Source organism: Muntiacus reevesi, chromosome 2 (genome assembly GCF_963930625.1).
Source record: "Muntiacus reevesi chromosome 2, mMunRee1.1, whole genome shotgun sequence".
NCBI classification, from domain to species: domain Eukaryota; kingdom Metazoa; phylum Chordata; class Mammalia; order Artiodactyla; family Cervidae; genus Muntiacus; species Muntiacus reevesi.
The window spans coordinates 176516438-176533373 of record NC_089250.1 but is presented as its reverse complement, the minus strand read 5'-3'; the positions used below and the strand labels follow the sequence as shown (position 1 = coordinate 176533373).

The 16936-nt window shown below is 59.8% G+C and overlaps 1 protein-coding gene across 2 annotated transcripts in view; it reads right to left on the bottom strand.

Annotated features, from left to right (window-relative positions):
• Positions 1-16936, bottom strand: part of FOXK1 (forkhead box K1) — a 53528-nt gene that overhangs the window by 18466 nt on the left and 18126 nt on the right. For both annotated transcript variants that reach the window (XM_065923722.1, XM_065923723.1), the window contains exon 2: positions 981-1166. In XM_065923722.1, the coding sequence (XP_065779794.1) occupies positions 981-1166 (186 nt within the window). The remainder of the gene's footprint in view (positions 1-980; positions 1167-16936) is intronic.

Sequence of the window (16936 nt, the reverse complement as noted above, 5' to 3'; positions counted from 1 at the left end):
CTTCTAAATGTAAACCTTTAAAGTGCAAAACCAGGGCCCCGAGCGGGCTGGTCAGCGGAGAGAAGACTGTCCCGGATGATGCCTGGGGGTGCCGAGCTCCAGCTATGCTGGGGGAGTGCAGCCAGAGTGTGGCCCCCAGGGCCCCTGAGACCGCTTCAGGGGGGACATGAGCTCGAAACTAGCTTCATGCCAACCCTGAGACATGGTCTGCCTCTTCTCCGGGCGATGTGTGACGAAGCCCGATCTGCGGTGGCAGAACCGAGGCACAGGCATCAGGTGGGATCTCCAGGGCCCGTCTCGTTTTAAAATGTCCTTAACGAAGCAGTAAACTGCTTTAAAGTTTATTAAATCTTGATCCTCAAATCCATGTCTTCCAACATGTTTTACAACAAAAGGGGAGGCGGGCACAGGGCCCGCTGTGCTCTGGGGGGCAGCTGGCCCCCTGTCTCTGGTTGTGGGCGTCACCCTCAAGCCTCCCCCCAGGGGCTCTCTTTGTATAGCATGCCAAGGATGAGAACATTTGAGGACCTGCCTTTCTTCGACATCTAGATTAATTTCTAAAACTTTGGAAAGGATTTTTATGAAGTTTAGAAAAACCAAGTCCACCAAAACCTGGTATACAAACCCTCCTTTTAAATAGTTTCACTGTCTGTAAAAAAAAAAAAAAGGTACCTATGCCTGCTTTCAAAGGCCCTCCCTAATGTACAGAATTTCAAACTGGAAAGGTGACTAATCAGGTAGTGATTCTTCACTTTGTAAAAGCACTCTCCAGAGACTCTGTTCAAGTTGTCAGGTCCCCTGATGCGCTTAAAATAGCTCCAAATTTTCCGCCCACGGCCCTTTTCCCAGAACCAGACTCCACAGCGTATCAAGCACAGAACACCCTCTTTGTATCACTTTCCTCTTCCTCAGCCGCCTTCTGGAGCCCAGTGCCCTGGGTTCCTTGGGCAGCGGCAGCGCAGGCCGGCCCGGCCGCTCACCTGATGGTGCCGGTCGGGGAAGGGATGGGGCTGACCAGGCTCCGGAGGTCCGGCTCCGGGATGTGGATCTTCAGCGGGGAGATCTGCGGGTAGAGCGGCCGCAGGGGGGACGCGGGGGCCTCCTCCTGGTGGTACAGCGACGTGAACTGGATCTTTATCGCCGTGCTGGGGAAGCGGAAGGTGCACCTGCAACGAAAGCACAGCGGTCGTTAAGGCCCAGCGCCGGGACCGGCGGCCCGCTTCGCCTGTGCGCAGGGATCGGCCTTGCCCTGCGCGCCCACGTGCCCGAACCCGCGCCCCATGTGCGTCCTCATCTCCTGGGACAGGGCCAGCCGGGCTGGCAGAGACCTCAGCCCCCAACAGGCCCCCACCCGTGTCCCCGCCCACACCAGCTCCGGCCGCAGGAGCCACTTCTGGGCCTTCGCGTGGATCCAGCACCTTGCGGAGCACTCCCCGCCCCCAAGCAGCAGCAGCAGCAACAGCCGCAGGTGCGGGCGGGCGTCTGGCAGGAAGCGCCCTGGACCCGAGGGAACCCTGTGTCCTCCACTGCAGGTGACCGCCCGCCCAGCCCGTCACAGACCTCTCCATGTGCGCAGAGGAGCCCAGCGCTCTCCCCCTCTGCGAAGCCCCCGCCTGCAAAGCAGGGCGCTGCCTGTCCAGCACACCCTCTGATTTCTACACCGCCGAGTTCTCCCCAAGCCGCTAACCCTGGAGCAGACCCTGGGTCCACACCCAAAAGCGCCTGACAGTTGGTCCTGTCAACCAATTCGGTGTCTAAGTAGCAAATCAGGGATACAGCAAGCACCGCTTCAGTTGCATTCCCTTTTGTCTTAGTGAAATAGGCTTTCAGAAGGGGGATTTAAGAACCGGTCAGAACAGGCTCTGGGACCCAGCAAGCGGGGACCCCAGCACCCCACCAGCCAAGAGGGGTGTGTGTGAGCCTCCTGCTGGGAGGGCTCACCTTTCCCTATGTGACTCAGCAGTGCAAGCATCTGCGCTCAGAGCCACCGCCTGCATCTCACAGAGGATGTCAGCAGCACCAACCGGCTCCACTGGCCGGTGCAGATCCTTCTAGAGACACAGAGCAGAGAGGGGCTGCGTGTGGCCGTGAAGGCAGAGCCCCACGGCAGGCGGGGAGGCACCGCGATGCCCGGTTCACAGCTGACGGCTCGTATTTCAAACCTAAAATCGGAACAAGGGGATCTTGATACTGTCCGAACAGACTGTCTTCCTGTTTGATGCTGTTCTGACTCAGCACCAGAATGTCAGGGGGGGTCTGTAACGGCAACATCATCCATGCTTCTGCTTACTGGGCCACGGGGCTGCATAGAAACAGCCTGCTGTTTCCGTCTTAGAAGAAAGAAGCCTCCGCTGTCCCCTCCACTTGCCTCGGTCTCCCCACCACCCAGCGGAGATGTACTCGCTCAGCACTTTGGCTAAAAGGCCACATCACACATTTGCCCAAGATGCCTTCTGAGGCCTGGGGTCTTCCCAGACCCGGAGGCCGGTCCGCTTCTGTAACTCGCAGTCAATGTGCATCCCCGCCGAGTCCAAGATGGGCCCAGCGTCCCTGAGCCTGGGAGCGGGCTGAGGACAGGTGAGCGCCACCTGTTAGCATTGGCCGGGATGAACGGCGGGGGAGTCTGTGCCCAGACACACACACCCCCGTGTCACCAGCGCCAGGGAGGAAGGCAGTAACAGTGACAGACACTTAAAGAGTTTCCACGGCCCTTAACTGCTGCAAATCCGCAAAACAAGCTTCGTGCTCCTCTCTGCCAGAGGAGGGCGGAGTCCTGACTTCCTGCCACCCTGAAAAGTCCCCGTGCTAGCATGGGATCAGACCACAACCTTGAGATCCTCTTATAGCTACAACTGTCCCGACAACTAGAGAGGGGGTGTGGCTTCTGGCCTCTGGTAGAGGTCACAAGATGGTCGGGGGAATCTTAGAAAACGGGGTTTGGGGTTCAGATGAGAAGAGGCACGTGATCCCTGAGGGATGAGCTTGGGAGGAGGAGTGGCGAGATGCCGGGGAGCACCTTCAGGCCCATTCCCTCTGCTTCGTCGCCTGACTTCTGCTCTGCGCCCACCTGCCCTAACGCCTCTGGGGCCCTGCATGCTCAGGGCAGGCGCGATCCCCTCCTGGGCGCTTTCCAGTCCAAACCCAAGGCACCGGATAGACGGTACACGTACACGGCCTGGGGCTTCAGTGAAACAAAACACGGTGATTTACAGGTCAGGGACACGCGCACGCCATCAGTAGCAAAATTGACGGCCATCAATAACTGATACTAGCGGGACCATTTCCCACTGGAACAGCGATTTCCCAATTAGGCTTTAACCATAAACATTTTTACAGTATTTACTGCAACAGCTATTTCAGAAGCTTCTTCTGATTCACTCTTCCAAAAATTATCCCGAGGCTGCCAATCCGCTACTCAGGAGGAGCAGGAGGAGGGGGGAAGAGGAGATACTGGGGAGCTCCTTGATTAAACAGATGCCTCCCTGGGGTGCTCGCAGAGCTGGCCCATTCTGGTTTAGGGCTCTGGCTGGAGTTTTAATGAGTGCGTTCTGCAGTTAAAGCTATTCTCCCGAAGGTGCCCACCTGCAGTCTGAACCCGGGCGCAATCTGCCTGTGCTGGTGGGGCCCTGGCTGAAGGTGGGGATGCGGGCTGAAACCACCGCCCACCAGCCCAGGGACGGCCCCGGCAAGCATCCACCCACCTTGCAGGGTGGTCCCTTGAGAGCTCGCCTCAGAATTCTTGCCCTAATTCGCAGAGATGAGAGCAGTCTGCGGGCTGCCTGGGAGGGGGGGGCGCCTCACCCAGAAAGACAGGGGCCAAGTACTGTGGTGGTGGTGGGTGGGGGCTGAAGAAAAGGTGCTCTAGAAGCAGGAGTGGAGGAGGACCACTGGTCCCCCAGGCCACAAATCCCAGGGAGCGCTGAGAGGGTGCACTGCAACAGAGACGGCCAGCGCCCCGGACACGCATCTCTCCTGCTGCAATAACAAACTCGTCTCAGCTGGACACATGGCCGCTGGGCTAAGGATGATGTTTCTCTGCATCTCATGCGCCCGTGAGACTGCTGGTCAGTGAGACGTGGATGGTTCGTGCCCTCAGGAGAAAGAGTGTCTTCTACTCTTCTCCCCTTCCTAATGGCCAGAATGTGGGTGTGATGGCAGGAGCTGGAGCAGTCACAGTGGACCATAAAATGGACATTGGGAAACAGACCAACAGAACAGAAAGGGCCTGACGCTACCATATCAGGTTATATTATGGGGCTGTTATATGCAAAAGAAATCCATCTCACCCTTGTTATTCCGACCTCTGTTACAAAAACCAAACCTACATCCTAATTGTAAACAGCTGTCAAGGCTGTATATTTTCATCTTGCTTATTTAACTTATATGCAGAGTACATCATGAGAAATGCTGGACTGGATGAAGCATAAGCTGGAACCAACACTGCAGGGAGAAATATCAATAACCTCAGATATGCAGATGACACCATCCTTATGGCAGAAAGCAAAGAGGAACTAAAGAACCTCTTGATGAAAGTGAAAGAGGAGAGTGAAAAAGCTGGCTTAAAACTCAACATTCAAAACACGAAGATCATGGCATCTGGTCCCATCACTTCATGGCAAATAGATGGAGAAACAATGGAAACACTGACAGACTTTTATTGTCTCAGGCTCCAAAATCACTGCAGATGGTGACTGCAGCCATGAAATTAAGACTCTCGCTCCTTGGAAGAAAAGTTATGACCAACCTAGACAGCATATTAAAAAGGAGAGACATTACCGACAAAGGTCCATCTAGTCAAAGCTATGGTTTTTCCAGTAGTCGTGTATGGATGTGAGAGCTGGACCATAAAGAAAGCTGAGCGCTGAAGAATTGATGATTTTGAACTGTGGTGTTGGGAAAGACTCTTGAGAATCCCTTGGACTGCAAGGAGATTCAACCAGTCCTTCCTAAAGGAAATCAGTCCTGAATATTTCACTGGAAGGACTGATGCTGAAACTGAAACTCCCAATACTTTGGCCACCTGACGCGAAGAACTAACTCAGTGGAAAAGACCCTGATGCTGGGAAAGATTGAAGGCGTGAGGAGAAGGGGACGACAGAGGAATGAGATGATTGGATGGTATCACCGACTCTATGGACATGAGTTTGAGTAGGCTCCAGGAGTTGGTGATGGACAGGGAAGTCTGGCGTGCTGCAGTCCATGGAGTTGCAAAGAATCAGACATGACTGAGCGATTAAACTGAAAGAGTTCCCTGTGAGGAACAGCTGAATGCACCAGGGTGCACATTCATGGAAGAATATCATTTAGCCATTGAAAAGGACGCCTTCCAGAACTGTGTGTCTCTGGGAAAATCTCTTAAAGTATCCGAGCTGTTCCCCTCATCAGGAAAACTGGGGTATTCTCGGTGTGTGTGCTTTAAGAGTCTCGTGAGTATTAAATGAAATATTCCAAGCAAAGCAGCTAGAAGCTTATACGTACTGAAAAGTAACACACATGCTCAGTCGCTTCAGTCATGTCTGCCTCTTTGTGACCCCGTGGACAGGAGCCCACCAGGCTCTTCAGATTCTCCAGGCAAGAATACTAGAGAGGGTTGGCATCTCCTCCTCCAGGGGACCCTCCTGACCCGGGATGGAACCCGCGTCTCCTGGGGCTCCAGCAGGATCCTTTACCACTAGTGCCAGCTGGGAAGCCCAACAAGTAAGAGTCCCTCATTAAAACTGGCCCATGAAAGAGGATTAAAAATGCTGACGATACACTGACAAACGAAAACAGCAGAGACTCGATGGTCCAGCGTCATGGCAAAAGGCACAGGATTTGAAATCAGACAGAACTGGTTTGAGAACGGGCTGCTGGGACGATGCGGGGGGACCTGGGGTGTGTGGCTGAATCTAAGGCCTCTCCCTGGTAAACCAGAGACAAAGCGGCAAGCCTGGGTGCAGGAGCAGCCCTGGGGCGGGAGAGGCTGGCACCGCAAGTGGCCGATGACACGGGCCGTGGTCCATCGGCAGAGGACAGGGACGAGGAGGAGGGGTGAGAACAGCCCTGGGGAAAGACCTGGAGTCTTTCAAAACATTTTCTGAATGTTGTCACTGTGTCCTTAAAGAAATGAAAGACTTGAGAAGGAAAAAAAGCTGTTACACATCCGATGACCAGTATGTTCAAATTTTGTAAATAACCACAACCCAGGCGTGGGAAGATGGCTGGGCCTCTCCTTTCGGAAGGGAGGGCTGGGGCTGCCGACAGCCAGCAGCGCCTTCCGCCTGCCCCCGCCGGGGCGTTCCAGGCGCAGGCCAGTGGGCGGTTTGCCCAGGGTGGGCCCTGGGCCACAAGCAACCCCCATCTACAGAGCTCTGGAGCTGGACCGCCAGAGGCAGTGGAGGCTCTGAGTTCTGTAAGAACAACCAAAGAAAATCATGGCAGTTCAGGAAATGGTTTTTATATACCACCCCCAAATCAAAGGAGTCTGATGATCCTAACTGTCTTTAACCTAAAATATCTGCTTCCTATTAAAAACATAATACGTTTTGCTAGAACATCTTAAAAAGGAAAACAGAGCTGGGCCTAGGAGGCTGGAGACTGCAGAGCCCAGACCTCCTCTCTACGCTGGGCAGCTATGTGGACCCGGGAGAGTCAGCCCAGGACAGACGGCCAGCACAGCGAGGAGGCGGATCTGAACAGGGTTGGGGAGGGCCCCCCTCTAGGGGCCAGGCTGCCTGCAGCTTGGACCTCGGGCTCAGAGGGTCCCAGCAGAGCAGGGCCAGGAGCCCCGGGGAGGACCTCAGGCCCTCTTCCCAGGGACATTCTTACCCCTTGGTGGGGAAGTGTCAGCTTTAAAACAAGCAAACAAGAAAATGACTCCCGAGTTGAGCTCCCAAGCTTTACAGTTTGGACAATCAGACGGGACAGGAAGTCCAATGTATCTGAAAAAGCAAGTACCTTCCGGATCTGCCTGGAAAACACCGAAGGTGGACCAGCCGGGTGAACGGGGGAGCTACAGAGATGAGAATTACCACGTCGAGAGCTACAGAGATGAGAATTACCACGTCGAGAGCTACAGAGATGAGAATTACCACGTCGAAGGCCCTGGCGCCCTGAAGGTCACCGCCCACCGAAGGGGCGCTGTGGCAGCTTGAGCTGCAGTGGGGTGTGGACCACAGGCTGGGCCTCCGGCGGGGGAGCCTCAGCCCGGGGACCTGCTGAGCCCGCCGGCACCAGGCTGCCACCAGCTCAGGGCCCGGCTGTGTCCCAGCGGACACACGGTCTCCAGGCTCCTGTCTCCAGGGCCGCCCCTGCACAGAGCCCACCTCGGGCACCCCCACTCCTCCCCGCGGGGCTTCCCAGACCTCAGGCTCCCTCGGGGGGGGGGGTTACCTTGGCGGGCGCCTGTCCCTCCATGCCAGGCACACGTGTGGTGCACACTGAAGGAGCTGACCACGCATCATGGCATAACGCGTGTGTGCACGCTACATGGGCTGACCACGCATCATGGGGTAACGCGTGTGTGCATGCTACAGGGGCTGACCACGCATCATGGGGTAACGTGTGTGCACGCTGCAGGGGCTGACCACACGTCACGGGGTAACGCATGTGTGCATGCTGAGGGGCGGACCATGTGTCACGGGGTAACACGTGTGTGCACGCCGCAGGGGCGGACCACACGTCACAGGGTAACGCGTGTGTGCACGCCGCAGGGGCGGACCATGTGTCACGGGGTAACACGTGTGTGCACGCCGCAGGGGCTGATCACGCGTCACAGAGTAACGCGTGTGTGCACGCCGCAGGGGATGATCACGCGTCACGGGGTAACGTATGTGTGCACGCTGCAGGGGCTGACCACATGTCATGGGGTAACACATGTGTGCACACTGAAGGAGCTGACCACGCACAATGGGGTAATGCGTGTGTGCACGCTACAGGGGCTGACCACGCATCATGGGGTAACGCGTGTGTGCATGCTGCAGAGGCTGACCACACGTCACGGGGTAACGCGTGTGCGCATGCCGCAGGGGCGGACCATGTGACACAGGGCAACACGTGTGTGCACGCCACAGGGGTGGATCACGCGTCACGGGGTAACGCCTGTGTGCACACTGAAGGAGCTGACCACGCATCATGAGGTAACGCGGGCGTGCATGCTCCAGGGGTGGACCATGTGTCACGGGGTAACACGTGTGTGCACGCCACAGGGGCTGACCATGTGTCAAGGGGTAACGCGTGTGTGCACGCCACAGGGGCTGACCACGCGTCACGGGGTAACGCGTGTGTGCACGCCGCAGGAGCTGACCATGCGTCACTGGGTAACCAAGTCTCCCAGGAGGTAAAGGCCGGGCCTGAGGCTGAAGGAGCCTGATTCCTTCCACACGGACGTGGCAGCCCAGAGGTCATGGCTGAAGCCCAGCGTCCAAGCCCCAGGGCAAGGGTCAGACTTCCCTGACCCCAGGTGAACCGCGCCAGGAGACAGACCACACGCCTGCCTGTGTGCTCAGAGTCGCGGGGCAGAGTGCCAGGGGACAGCCGGAGGCCCTCCCTCTCGCAGGGGGCGGGCCACCCGTGTCACCACTCAGACCTGCACCTGCGGTTTTAACGGAGAGGCTCGATTGAGAATGGGAGTGAGAATGGGCTGAGACACACACGGGCAGAGCCCGGTCGGCCGGGCCGCCCCCAGGTCCAGCGCCGCCGCAGACAGGGCTGGGGGACTGCCGGGCTCTGCGCAGAGACCGCCGCCCGCCCACTGTGACACGTGCCTGGTCTGCGGTCAGGAGCCAAGGTCACCCCATTACACACAGCTCCCCTCTCCCTCCCTCCCGAGGACGAGGACAGGGTGTCTAAGCATGAAGACGAAGACCCAGGAAAGTGCCAAGTGCTGGAAACAAGAACGAGCCTGCAACGAGTGACACCCGCGTCGACACTCCGACTCCACCCAGGGAGCGGCAGGAGCCCCCGCCTCGGGGTAGCAGGCCGCCCCATCCCAAGGAAAGACGCTGATGCGACGTCAGGGGTTGGGGGCTGGCCAGGCCTTCTTCCCTGCTGGCTCAGCTGGTGAAGAGTCCGCCTGCAAGGCAGGAGACCCTGGTCCGATTCCTGGGTCGGGAAGTTCCCCTGGAGAAGGGGCAGGCTACCCACTCCAGGATTCTTGTCTGGAGGATTCCCGTGGAAAGGGGAGCCTGGCGGGCTGCAGCCCGTGGGGTCGCAAAGAGTCGGACATGACTGAGCACACAGCACGGGCACGTCACTGTCAGCTGCTGGGGTGGAACATGCGAGGTGGTGCGTGGAACTGACATCAGCCCTTAGTCAACGTGAGATGCAAGAACACAACGGTATAAGAGAATATAGTATGCCACAGCACAGCAAAACATCGTTAAAAAGTCGCGCAGGCTATTATTACATGTCCCTGGTAACCACACGCTGGCAAGTTAAGCCTGTCAGCTAACCAACGTATTCCATTTCTCTGGACACTTGAGTTATACTTAGACACGTGTGTTCGGAGGACACCGTGGAGAGGGCCCTGTGTGATCACAGTCCTATAAGTCTGAGGGGCAGAAAGAAAAAGGCTCCAGGACACCGTGGCTGGAGGAGAAACAGGAAAACAAAGCGGGAATCTACCCTGCACACTCACTTTCTGGGTGCTGGCTACTCAAGAAGGACCCAGTTCACTTCTGTTAAACTTGGCCGGGAAACGCCGTCAGGAGCTGCAGGCAGAAGAGCCTGGGGTGCGGCTCGAAAGGTGCGGGCACCCAGGCTGGCGGGTAAGGCCCGGAGCAGCCTCATCCTCCCCGCGCGGACGGATCCAGGCGGACCCGTGGGGCCTCCCACCCCAGGCACCGCCACCCAAACCAAGACCTTCCTTTCGGTACCGGCCTCAGAGACAGCAGGGAACCCCAAACACAAACCTCAGCCCCGCCTCCAAAGAGAGCACACAGCCTTTGCTGTTAAAAAAAAAAAGAAAGAAAAATGTTCCATTTGTCAGAACACAACAGGAACCCTGTCTGACTGCTTCCAGCCCAGCTCGGCTCACCTTCCTAATTTGGAGAATCCGACAGGCACACACGGAAGCCCGACGGAGCCGCCCCGCATGGAGGCTGGGGAGGGGCGTGGGCGTGTGGGCGGCCCTGAGAACTGTATTTGGCCGCCAGCCCATTTCCCCAAAGAACCGAAACCCGAGAAGGCACCCAGGAGGTAGTAGGGCCTACGGAGGTGGATGAACCTCTGCCGCATGTGGGCGCGTCGGGCCAGGTGGGGGGGCCACCCTGTGCACCCCCACGCCCTGGCTCCCAGGGTGCCACCCCATCCCGGCTCTCACCTCTGCTCAGGCGGCAGGGAGAAGGACCCTCCCGCCCACCGCCCGGCCCCCTCCCCTCCCACAGGCTCCAGCCAAAGGGGGGCAGGGCAGGGCGTCCCTGGAGGGGGACCCGGGGAGCCCTGGCTTTCATGGGGCCAGCCGATCCTGGGGCCACCCCTGGGAAGGCAGGTGAATGGGGCACCTCGCGGGGCAGGCGTGGCATGAAGGGGTACACAAGGGGGTACCCTGCCCCAACCCACTTCCCTCCCACTGCTTTTCCTGGGGTGCCCACGTCCCCAGGGGTGACTGATGGACAGTGGCACGGGGGAAGAGAGGAGAGGCAGGCAGACAGCTCCCGAGGGCTGATTCCTGCCCATTGTCCCTCCTCCCGCTCCTCGCCTCGCGCGGAAATGTGATGACCGGCTGCCAGCAACCACTCTGGGCAAGGAGGTCGCCCTGCAGTGGAAGCCCCACCCCCCCGCCAGGACAAGACGGTGGCACAGAGAAATGGAAACAGCCTCTAACGGCGCTGGGCCTGGGGCCTGGCCTGCCTGCGGGCCAAGTTCAACACACGGCTCGGGCTGTGTGGTCCCTCTGTTCCTGACACGTTCTGGACGAAACAAAACTGGTTGGCTTCAGAAAAGAAAATAAGCCAGAGCTCTCTGCTGAGGGAAAAACAAACCACGGGCCGTCCGCCGAGTCACAACGGGCAGGGCGGTCGCGTTTCCAAAGCCTTCTGCTGCCCAGCTGGGCTCGGGGGCTGCTGGCCCTGCACCGACCCCTCGCTGGAGTGGACGGAGAACCCAGCTCACCATGAGCCTCCACCAGCGGAGAGGCAGGGCGTGCAGGGCTTGTGAGCTTCTCGACAGTTAATGACAAGGGCCTGAACAGCATCTGCTTGGAAGATGAGCTCCCTGCCGCCTGCACTGCTCTGCAGGGCCCTGCCCGGGACGAGGAGCTGGGGGTGAGGGCACCCGGCGGGCAGACGTGATGGCAGCATGGAGCCGGCTTCTCACAGTAAGACGGTCCGCAGACGGGCCTCAAGCGCCATCAGGGGGCTCGTCCCCCAGGCGTGAGCGGACGGCGAGGCCGGGGCCGGGCAGCGCTCACGAGCAAGTGCTCTGGCCACACCTGCGGCCCCGGTGGAGCGGCCCCAGGCCTGTGTCTGCTGTGCCCTCAGACAGACCCCCACCAGGAGGGGACCCGGCCTCAGGCCCAGGATCGCGAGGCTGACGGACGGGGTGTCGGGACCCAAACCTCTCGTCTGGGTGGCACGGTCTGGGGTGCCCCACCTGCCCGTCCCTCTGGGGGTGTGTAGGGCAGAGACCCTAACAGAGGCTCTGCACGGGGCCTCTGGGCCCGAACCACAGGGAGAAAGGAGGAGGGGTGCAGAGCGGGTGCTGGGGCCAGGGGCCTGCGGCCAAGGGGCGGGGATGGGCCCGCGCGGCCGGCAGTCAGTCAGGCTTCGGAGACAGGCCGGGACACCGCCTGTGACGGAGGAGTGAGCAACAGTCCGCCCACAGCCAGCACCGTGGTTCACACACAGACACACAGACACAGACACACACAGACACACACGCACACACACACACACAGACACACACGCACACACACGCATACACAGACACACATACACACACAGACAGACACACACGCACAGAGTTCTGACCCCCCGAACCCCCACCCCCCAACCACACACGCACACACACAGACACACACACAGACACACACGCACACACACGCATACACAGACACACACAGACACACACACGCACACACAGACACACATGCACACACAGACACACACGCACACGGCTCTGATCCCCCGACCCCCCCTCACACCGCAGAACACAGACACACACACAGACACACATACACAGACACACACAGACACACACACACACCACACTGGAAACCCCGCCACCCTGACCCGCCGACTCGGTCAGCACAGGACAGGACCCGGGCCCGGGGCCCCACCTGAGTCAGCTCCCCCTCGAGCCCCCATGGGCCAGGATGGGGGTAGGAGCACGCGGGGGGCCATGCTCAGCTCCTGGGGGAGGGGCGTCCACGCCCAGCTCCCGCCCCCCACTTCCGGCAGGACAGGTGCCATGAAACCCTGCATCGGACCGGGCCTCATGCAGCCGAGAAAGCGCTACAGCGCCCGGGAGGAGACGCGGACTCCGGGCCTGTGTGCGGGTCTGCTCGCTCGGAGCCCCTCGCCTGCCCCCGGGGCCGCCCGGCCTCCCTCTCCTCCTGGGCACGCGGGGCTGGGGGCTCCCACCCAGGACGGGCCACAGGCCAGGAGAGGAGAGGCTGAGCGACAGAGAAAGTGCCTCTGAGCCGCCGGCGGAGGGGACGCGTGGGTTGGGCGCTGGGTTCCCCGCTCTCCGTGAACGACTGCTCTGCCGGCCCACCGCCCGCCCACAGGGATCAGGCCTGCGGGCTCCGGGAAGGCCGCTGGGGGGCCGCCCGCCGCAGAGGCCAAGGAGCTGCTGGGAATCCATGTCCACTTTACTGGTCACACACGACGCCGGGCCCCGCGGAGCCCGGGGCGCGCTAACCTGAGCGGCCTTGTAAAGGAGCACGGCTCCATTTCCACAGAAACCAACGACCAGGCAGCGATGGCAGCGACGGCAGCGCCCGCGGCCTCAGAGCAGAGAGTTACGAGGGAGAAGGAGAACTCTGAAGGCAACTGGGACAGCAACAGCATGGAGCCAAGTCTCAGGCAGGCCGCGCCGTGATGGGGAAAAGCCAGAGGCTTAATTAGCCCAAGGACAGAGAAGACCCAGCCCAATGGGAGGCAGGCCCCTCGCCGGTCTGATTCTCGAGACACACGCGGCCCTCGGTCGGGAGAGGAGGCACCCTGGCATGGGGTGGGGTGCGGGGCGGGTCCCAGCAGGTGAGGCTGCGGAGTCACGGCTCAGGCTCCGCCACGGACCCACAGGAGACCAGTCCTGCAGCCCGCGCCACCCCCACCCGCAGCAGGGGCCCATGTCCTCCCCAGGGAGCGTGGGGACACACGCTGTCCCCACTGAGGGGCCCGGGGACTTGTCCCCACTGAGGACGGGGGCACGGGCCAGTGCGCAGAGCCAGCAGAGGGCGGATCTGGGGCGGGAGCGACACCTGAGTCCCTGGGCTCGTTCTCTGCACCAAGGGGGCCACGTGGGAAGTGATGGGGGCGCTCCCCCTTCACCCAGAGAAGTGCTTACCAAACACTGGATTTAAGTAAAGTCCAAAGTCTACAGAGCTCGTCCCCCCAACGTCCAGATTTCTATCATGAAGAAAATCTCAAACAAAACGGGAAAAGGCATCAACAGACACCCACACAGGAGGATGCTGGTGTCAGGATCCTAGGATTCTAAAGGATCCTAGGATCCTAGATTCCAGGATTCTAAAGCAGTGATGTTAAAATGCGCAATTATAGGAAACAGAAAATGTCAGTAAGCAGGAGACCACCAAAGGGAATGTTAGAGCTAAAAACGTAGTAACTGAAAACTCCATGAACAGACTCAGGCAGAATGAAAAGACCAGAGCAGGGAACCAGGGAACCTGAAGCCAAGAACAATGAAATCACCCAGCTGGAGCCACCAAGAGAAAAGAGACTGAATAAAGGACAGGCGTCTCAGGAGCCCATGGGGCTGAAACAGAAGGTTGACGCCCAAGTCCCAGGAGAACAGAAAGTGGGTGGGGTTAAAAAAAAAATAGCTGAGAAACCGCCAAATGCAGCAGCAAGGTAAACCTACAGGTTCAAGAAGATGAGTGATCCCCAGACAGGCAGAACTCAGAGAAATCCACGCCGACCTTTTGAAAACGGAAGACAGAGAAAAGGTCCTAAAAGCCGCAGTGAAAAGCCGTTATCACCCACGGGAGGAAAACCCAGTGCGATCAGAGAGCGGACGCTTTGCTGCAGGGACACACCGCCCATCGGGGGCGCTGGGGGGGGGCACACCCGGAAGATGGCTGAACCGGCACCACACCGGTGGGATCCCCGCCCTGCCGGTGCGACTGGAAGACCAGCAGGCAGTTCCTCAAACGGACACAGCCCGTGATGCGACCGATCCACTGCGCTCCTGGCGCTCATCCCCGAGAGGGAAGATCAGGTGTGCCGGAAACCTGCCCGCGGCCGCTCATGGCAGCTCTGTCTGCAGGAGCCGCGATCAGCCACCGGGTCCCAGGAAACACGGGGAGCTGACACGGCGGGGCAGTGACGACTCAGCGGCAAAGAGGAATGAACCGCCGCCCCGCCCGGCCCGCACAGACGCAGGATGATGCGCCTGCAGGGCTGCGACGAGGCGGGACAGCAGGCCTGACTCGGAGCACCCGTCAGGAGCGCGCTGGACTCCCAGGGTGGGGGGCAGCTCCCTTCCTCGGAACAAGGCCGACAGGGCTACACGTCCTGACCGCACGGCCACGGCCGCCGGCCCACCGGGACGCGGGAGGCACACACAGACCACAGCTCTGCGGAGACCGCCGTCCTGCGGCCCTCACTCCTGGCCCCTTACTCACAGCTTCCAGACCGTGGGGTCTACGCTGAAGCCTGGTGACCCCACCCTGGGGCCAGCCGCTGGAAGCAGCGCTTTCCCGACATCGCTCCTCTTTCAGGGAACTGGCCGTGGTTCTGGGCGCGCTGGCTGCTGGAATCTGCGAGCCGCCCCGGACTCCCAACTTGACCATGTGCCTGGTGTGGCCACTTTGGCTGGACCCAGGTCCTGATCGGTCAGTTACAGCGAGAAACAAAAATCTCTGCTTCCTCCTGCAGAACATGGAGCGCTTCACACGGTCCTCCTCGTTTATTCTGAGCTTGGCTCTGCTGAGTCAAACACTGATAAGCAGATGGCTTCTCATAGGGCAGGCTTCCAGCCTCTGCCTCTGGCCGGAGGAAGCCCGCGGCTGGCCCAGTGCAGGGGCCGGCAGGGCGCGCGGAGCCGGCACCCGGGCACACAGGGGGCCTGACGCTAGCGGCTTCGCTCTTAGAGACGCTCTGCCGGGAGACGGAGGCTGTCGGTCGTGACCCCTCCTGGAGAGGGAACACCCAGACCCAGCGTGGTCCCAGCCATGCTCCCACTGAGGGTTTTCTGCGTGGGATGAAGCCAGGAGACGTGGCTGCCCAGCAGGGCGCCCCTCCCCACCCGGGGAGTTCTGCTTCTCGCTCTCGAGGCTTTGGATCTGCACAACGTTTAGGAGGACGCGACGCCCACCGTGTTCTGGGTCCACGGGTGCTACCACCTGCGCCAGGCGGAAGCGTGGGTGAGAACACACGTCCCCGGGGCTCTGTCCACGGGAAGGACGCTCCTGCCGGGGCTGCAGGACGGAAGCCGGGGGAGGGGACAAGGGGACCGCGGCTGTGAACTGCCTCCTCAGACAGCACGCACGTCAGAACCTCTAAGATGCGCCTTAAAGGCAAGATGACCCCAAACCAGCCCTTATGCTGGAAGCAGATGGGAGGCCAGGGAGAGGGCGAGGGTGCCGTTAACCCAGAGACGACGTTAACCCAGAGACTATCCCCACTGCTCGGACCGTCCCTGCGAGGAGGCCGGGGTCACCGGGAGGAGGAGGCTGGGGTCACCAGGAGGAGGAGGAGGCTGGGGTCACCAGGAGAAGGAGGAGGCCGGGGTCACCAGGAGGAGGAGGAGGCCGGGGTCAGTGAGAGGAGGAGGAGACCGGGGTCACCGGGAGGAGGAGGCCGGGGTCACCGGGAGGAGGAGGAGGTCGGGGTCACCGGGAGGAGGAGGAGGCCGGGGTCACTGGGAGGGGAAGGCTGGGGTCAGTGAGAGGAAGAGGAGGCCGGGGTCACTGGGAGGAAGAGGCTGGGGGGTCAGTGAGAGGAGGAGGAGGAGGCCGGGGTCACCGGGAGGAGGAGGAGGCTGGGGTCACCGGGAGGAGGAGGAGGAGGCCGGGGTCAGTGAGATCCCTTCAGCGCCCCATAAGCCCTCAGAGGGTGGTGGCTCCCGGGACCTCCCTACAGGAAGCTGACCCCCTGGGCTCCCCGAGGACGAGGGGCCTTTCCCAGGAGCCCTGACCCGGCCCCGCTCACAGCCCGCACGCCGCAGTGCTGAACTGATTATGCAAAAAGACGTTTTCCACGACTTCGAGTTCACACAGTTAAAGGTGACGAACAGTTGTGAATTTTCTCTGTTGACTACTGAAAAACAGAAGTAACTAACAGATGAAAAGGGCAGGAATAGAACTTTCTGAAGTTACGAATGTCCTCGAGTAAAACTCCCTGGGCCAGGCTGCCTGCCTGATGACGGATCTGGAGATGAAGTTCATTGGCCACCGGGGGCCGGGGAGGAGGTCTGCCCCTCAGAGGTACTGACCATCATCCCTTTTCTTACAGTGGGGTTACAATGAAACCTTGTTTGTAGTTCTGCAGAAGTCACAGAGCTGTGAGCACAATTTAAAAATAAATGTCATCTCTTGCCAACTGGAAATAAACAGAAGGAGGAGACAATTCACATGAGCCCCCCAGCACGCCATCCTCGTCGGCTCTGCCCCGCTGTGTCAATAAATCTCACCCTGGGTGTTTGAGCAGTGTTTAATCATAAATGGATTTAAGCGCACTCAGGAGCATAAACAGAACTAAACATCACCTGTCCAGGAGAGGGGCAGGTCAGCGAGGCGGGAGGACAGAAAACCCAGCGTGAAGGGAGAAGCCGG